The sequence below is a fragment of the Sinocyclocheilus grahami genome, unplaced genomic scaffold (assembly GCF_001515645.1).
Source record: "Sinocyclocheilus grahami isolate Dianchi unplaced genomic scaffold, SAMN03320097.WGS_v1.1 scaffold1317.1, whole genome shotgun sequence".
In the NCBI taxonomy this organism is placed as follows: Eukaryota; Metazoa; Chordata; class Actinopteri; order Cypriniformes; family Cyprinidae; genus Sinocyclocheilus; species Sinocyclocheilus grahami.
In genome coordinates, this window is record NW_015506496.1 from 86,242 (window position 1) to 91,605 (window position 5,364).

Here is a 5,364-nt window from a genome sequence, read left to right on the forward strand (position 1 = left end):
AAATGCAGAACATGTTCACATAGGACACTATTAACATGACTATATGCATGAAACCATTCAGAAAAATGTGTGCACAAATGGGTTAACAGAGTCAGGATGAGGCTGCATCCTTGATGGACACCTTTAGTCTGACTGAAACAGTCAATCAATTTGTCATTAATTTTGCCAAAGCATAATTTCCATTGTGTATGTCCTTTATGGTATATATGCTATATTTACAGTTAGGTTCATATATATTTGGACACAGGCACAATTTGTATTATTTTAGCTGTTGATCAAAACATATTCAATTTACAGTTATATAACAAATATGCGCTTAAAGTGCACACTCTGATCTTTAATTTGAGGGTATTCTCATCACAATTGGAGGAAATGTTAAGGAATTATAGTTCTATAATCTGTACATCCCCTTTTTTACCGTAAGTAATTGGACAAATAACTCAAAAGCTGTTTCATGGATATATGTAGGCTATCCCTTCATTATTTCTACATCAATTAAGCAGGTAAAAGTTCTGGAGTTTATTCTAAAAGTGTGCCATTTGCATTTCTGCAGATGCACTTCTCTTTTTTTTTTTAAGTTAAAAAATTGTATAAGGACGAACATCTTAAGCGGGTAAACCTCTGAAGCAGACAAATGTATAAAAGTCTGTCTGACCAAAAAAAAAAGGAAGTTTACTCATGTAGGTAAAAACCCAACCAAGATTATAAGATTTACATGTTAGATTTTTGCGTTACTGCAATATAAGACTATTTCTTTTGTGTCTCTCTTCCCATTATGGCATTTTTAGTGTTTCTCTCTGGATGTAAAAGGATGATGTAGCACTTTGGGGCAAATATGGCCACCAGTAATCCAAAACTAGAAGCTAAAATGGCAAATATCTCCACAGCCACTGCATATTTCCCTGGTGAGCTCACATATGCTGGAACAAATGCAATCCACACAGCACAGAAGATCAACATGCTAAAAGTGATAAACTTTGCTTCATTAAAATTATCTGGTAGATTTCTTGCCAGGAAGGCTAACAGAAAGCTTATTGCAGCCAATAGTCCAATGTATCCCAGCAGCATAGAAAAACCAGCCACTGAGCCTATAGCACATTCATATACTATTTTAGAGCGAGTATACTGGTTGTTTTTATGGGGTGTTGGAGAGGCAGTTGATAGCCATACTGCACATATCACAACCTGAAGAGCTGTTAGGACCAGAACTGTGCATCTTTGTTGAATTGCTCCAAACCATTTCATAGCGCCTTTGCCCTCTGGCCGAGATGACTTGAACACAGCTATAACCACCATAGTCTTGACCAGGATGCTGGAGACACACAGGACAAAGCTTATGCCAAATACAGCATGTCTTAACTGACACGTCCACAACTCTGGCCGTCCAATGAACAGCAGCACACAAAGGAAACACAGTTTGAGTGACAACAGCAGTAGGAAGCTGAGCTCTGAATTGTTGGCACGCACTATGGGAGTGTTATGATGAAAAGCGAAAATGACCATCACAAGAGCACAGAAGCAGGCACCAAGCAGGGAGGCACTTGTCAGAGAGATTCCTAGAGGTTCCTCATAGGATAAAAACTCTACTTCTTTGGGGACACACTGATCCTTATCTGGATTTGACCAGAAGTATTCTGGACACACTGTGCACTCAATAGCATCTGTCATAATGACACAATAAAAAAAGAAGACGAAAAAGTTTAAAAGAAAATTCACTTTCAAATTATATAAAAATTTTGGAATATGATTTCTACCTGTAGTATTAGAAATTTCTCCATCTCCACATGGTAGGCAGTCAAAACAGCAGACAGGAAGGCCCTTCCTTGTGGCTCGTCTGGTGCCTGGGGGGCAGCTCTCACTGCACACAGACCGTGGGGGCTTAAAGAGAAACCATCTGTTATTTAGTCATGTGTTTGTTACCTCTTTTACATAATGACAAGATTGGCCTTTATTTTATTGTCTAATTGTCTTGTTTTATAGCATTGACTAGTATAGACTATTTGCAAAAAGGATGACATTTATCATGCAAAAATAGTTACTTTTTTTGTCTCAAAGTTCCAGTATATTGCATCCTCATCCAGTGTGAGCACCATCCCTGTTGCCACCCCTTCATTTACTACACCGACCTTGTGGACTGTTATTGACCCATCAGAGGTTGGCTGCCAGTTCAGTACATCATAGATGGCCAGAGCATCTCCATTCTTATCAAATGACACATTATCCCCAAAGCCTGTGGTGAAGTTGACTTTCTGTAGGTAGTGAACCAACTGTACAGTTTGTAGACAGGACAGGTGTTATATGTTTATCTGAAATTTGAATTAAAGTAGAGCACATATTTTGCTAAACCACATTTAGCTCTTCTATATGCTTGGAGAGCATCTGCACTATACCTGTGGGTCTTACCTGCCAAGGTTTCAGGTTGATTATGTCAGCACATTTGTTTCCACTAAATGGTCCTCTTCCCTCCTCACACTGCATTAGGTCATGAAGTGCATGTGCCAGGGCATAAACTGCCTTATAGACATTATAAGATGCCCTCAACCCAGAAACATCAGTGTATGTTGTGTTTGTATTGCTCAGATCCTCCTGTCCTGTACACACCTTTTTCAAATGCTCTCCATCTGACTTTGTATCCCCAGTTTCAAAGCTGCACCCAAACATGTTCTCCCAGAAGATTCTCAACATATTATTTCTTGGATCATTGCTGGGATGAAGATGTAGCAAGAAGTCATAAAGCCCCTGAATTTCTCCACGCCTAATAGCAATGCCCAGTGTGCCCCCCAGGAAGGGCAGAAAACGTGGAGTGTGGTATTCAAGAGAAGTGGCCCAAGCTTCACTTGCAATCCACTGTCTCCCTGTCATGTTCTGCAACACCACCTCATCCATCAAAGGTAGCAGATAGGATGAAAGGGCAAAAACAACCACCACTCTAGCTGTTGAGGCCTGAATCAATCCTGTTATACGCTGAATATCTCTAGGGTTGTGATCATTGGGCAGGATTTCAGAAAAGGCAACACAATGTCCAAACAGCTGCATTTCCTGCTGGAACAACTGAGCAGCATAGATGCCGTAGTCATCATCACTGTAGAGGAGACCAACCCAGGTCCATCCAAAATGCCTTAAGATCTGAACCATAGCCCGTACCTGGAAGGCATCACTGGGTATTGTTCTGAAGAAAGAGGGGTACTTTTTCCTGTCACTCAAACAGGAGCAGGTGGCATAGTGACTAACCTAATTAGGGGGAGAAAGAGGTAGAGGTGAAGGCATAAAAAAATTAAATTGTATTTAAATGTATTCATTTAGCAGACGCTTTTATCCAAAGTGACTTACAATTGGGGAATACATCAAGCAATTCGTCTTAAAGAGGCAAATAGACACAGGAAGTGCTTATCATACTAAGTTTCAAGCATTGTTCAAATACGTAAAAGCTAGACAGTGAAAGATGAAAGAAAAGAGAAAACAATTTTTTTTAGGATGAAGTCAGATAGTGACGAAAGAGGTGAGTTTTCAGCTGTCGCTTGAAAAATGTTAAATTAAATTAGCATGAAGTGTATTTTTACTTTTTTCATCCCATCTTACTATAGGTACTTGGAACAGCCCCAGAACACTGGAAATTGCAATGGAAGGAGTTGAACTTGCATCCCCCACAATACCAATCACCGGAGGAGGGCCAGTGCAGTTGTGGTTGTAGAAGTACTCCTCTGTTCCAGTACTTAGGGACATGGCAGCCCGGAACGCCATTCCTAGCATCACACAGTTGTCATAAAGATGGTATCCAAGAGTGATGTTAGGCAGTAGGTTGGCATTCTTATTGATTTCATCTATTGCAAAAGCCATTGTCTGTGCATGCTGGAAGCCTTCCGTATTAAATCTAAAAAAAATTAATAAATAAAATAAAAATGTTGTGATATTAAAGAGATTAATAACAAAAAGACAAATAAAACAAGCAATAATACATCAGAGTTCACACAACATTTGATGACTCTTCCTATTCTGCACACTTGCATAAATAAACAATGCTTTCAATCCAGATGTTTGGTAAATCTGAAAACATTAGAAACTGTCAAAGAATAAACAGAAAATTAAGAGGGGAAAAATAACTTAACATTTTTATTCTTATTTTATTATTATCTCTCTACTTTTATTTTCATGCAGTCAGTCTAACTCACTTTTCACAGTATGGTTGTTCTGGTTCCATTCTGAAGCTTCGATCTGGGAACACTGTGAAAAAGTGAACATGAAACAGGCCTCCAAGTATAAAATCTCCATCCTTGTACATTCCATTCAACTTGAAGCGTCCCTGTAGCAAACAGGTACCTGATCTGAGGACCGAATCTGCTGATATACAGTTAAATGACATGTATAGAGAAAAACACAGAGTGAGCCACATCTCTTTCTATTTCTGAGCCACTCACCCACTCAGCTCACTAAATTATGATGAACATAGTGTGTGGTGTTGCTTTAAATTAGCAGGTGTCAAGTGGGTATTCCTGGAAACCAGGACGTCACTCTCCTGTCCCTCCTGACAAAGACAAGGAAACAGTACTGATGGAATAATGGACACATGCACCATGAATTGTTGCTCAGGGGTCGCTTTTTAAACATGCTGAGCTTTCGTTTTATAAACTAAAGTATAAGGATCAGTTATACTTGTCCATGTCTTCTTCTTAACAATTTTATTTCTCAGAATGTCCTCTAGATGTCAGTCATGCATTTAACTTTTGACTACAGCTTTCACTAGATTCGAGATTAAAGATTCCTTTATTGTCATTGCACAGAGTACAACGGAATTAGGTAGCAATCTTTGGTGTTATTCACACATAAAATCAAAAGGAATTGGAACAGTATGAATTTAAAGTGCGGGATCCAATAAAAATAAATATATACAACAATAGGACAATGTGATAAAATGATACAATATGATGCAATGGCATAGCAGCTGAGGTGAGGTATTAGACTACACACCTGAATGTTGCACATCTCCGGATTGCGGTGACCCTATGTACAAGTAGTGCAGTGGAAATGTAAACGAGTAATGCAATAATGCAGTTAAAATGTAAACGAGTAGTGCAATAGTACAGTTGAAATGTAAACAAACAAGGGACAGTTGAAAATCATATTGCATCTATGCAATGTTCTGGGGTAATTTAACAGTAATTCTACTGTATAATTAAAACAAACAAACAATATTGTCTTTGTTCAGCTGAAGTCATTGATCCAGTTCAGTTAGATGCCTGTGTAAAGATCATCAATTATGAGTAATAATAATAAATTAGTATTGATAAAGTCTACAGGTAACACTTACGGTCTTTCGCTTGTCATTTGTCGGAGATAGTGGAAAGCCGCCAAACGCCAAATGACAAG

The 5,364-nt window shown here is 38.7% G+C and overlaps 1 protein-coding gene across 1 annotated transcript; it reads right to left on the minus strand.

Moving 5' to 3' along the window:
- Positions 1-747: 747 nt before the first annotated feature.
- Positions 748-4,390, minus strand: LOC107569151 (extracellular calcium-sensing receptor-like). The gene is made up of 6 exons (XM_016255165.1): positions 4,170-4,390; positions 3,580-3,871; positions 2,404-3,231; positions 2,040-2,267; positions 1,755-1,878; positions 748-1,661 (listed from the first exon to the last, which is right to left on the minus strand). Exons 1-6 carry the CDS (start codon positions 4,388-4,390, stop codon positions 748-750), a joined length of 2,607 nt encoding a protein of 868 aa, XP_016110651.1.
- Positions 4,391-5,364: the final 974 nt, after the last annotated feature.

Coding starts and splice junctions, on each gene's coding strand:
- LOC107569151 (XM_016255165.1), bottom strand. CDS start 4,390: ATGTGGCTCACTCTGTGTTTTTCTCTATACATGTCATTTAACTGTATA. Junction 3,872..4,169: donor GAACAACCATACTGTGAAAA/GTGAGTTAGACT, acceptor AATTTTTTTTAG/ATTTAATACGGAAGGCTTCC. Junction 2,268..2,403: donor TCAACCTGAAACCTTGGCAG/GTAAGACCCACA, acceptor CAAACTGTACAG/TTGGTTCACTACCTACAGAA.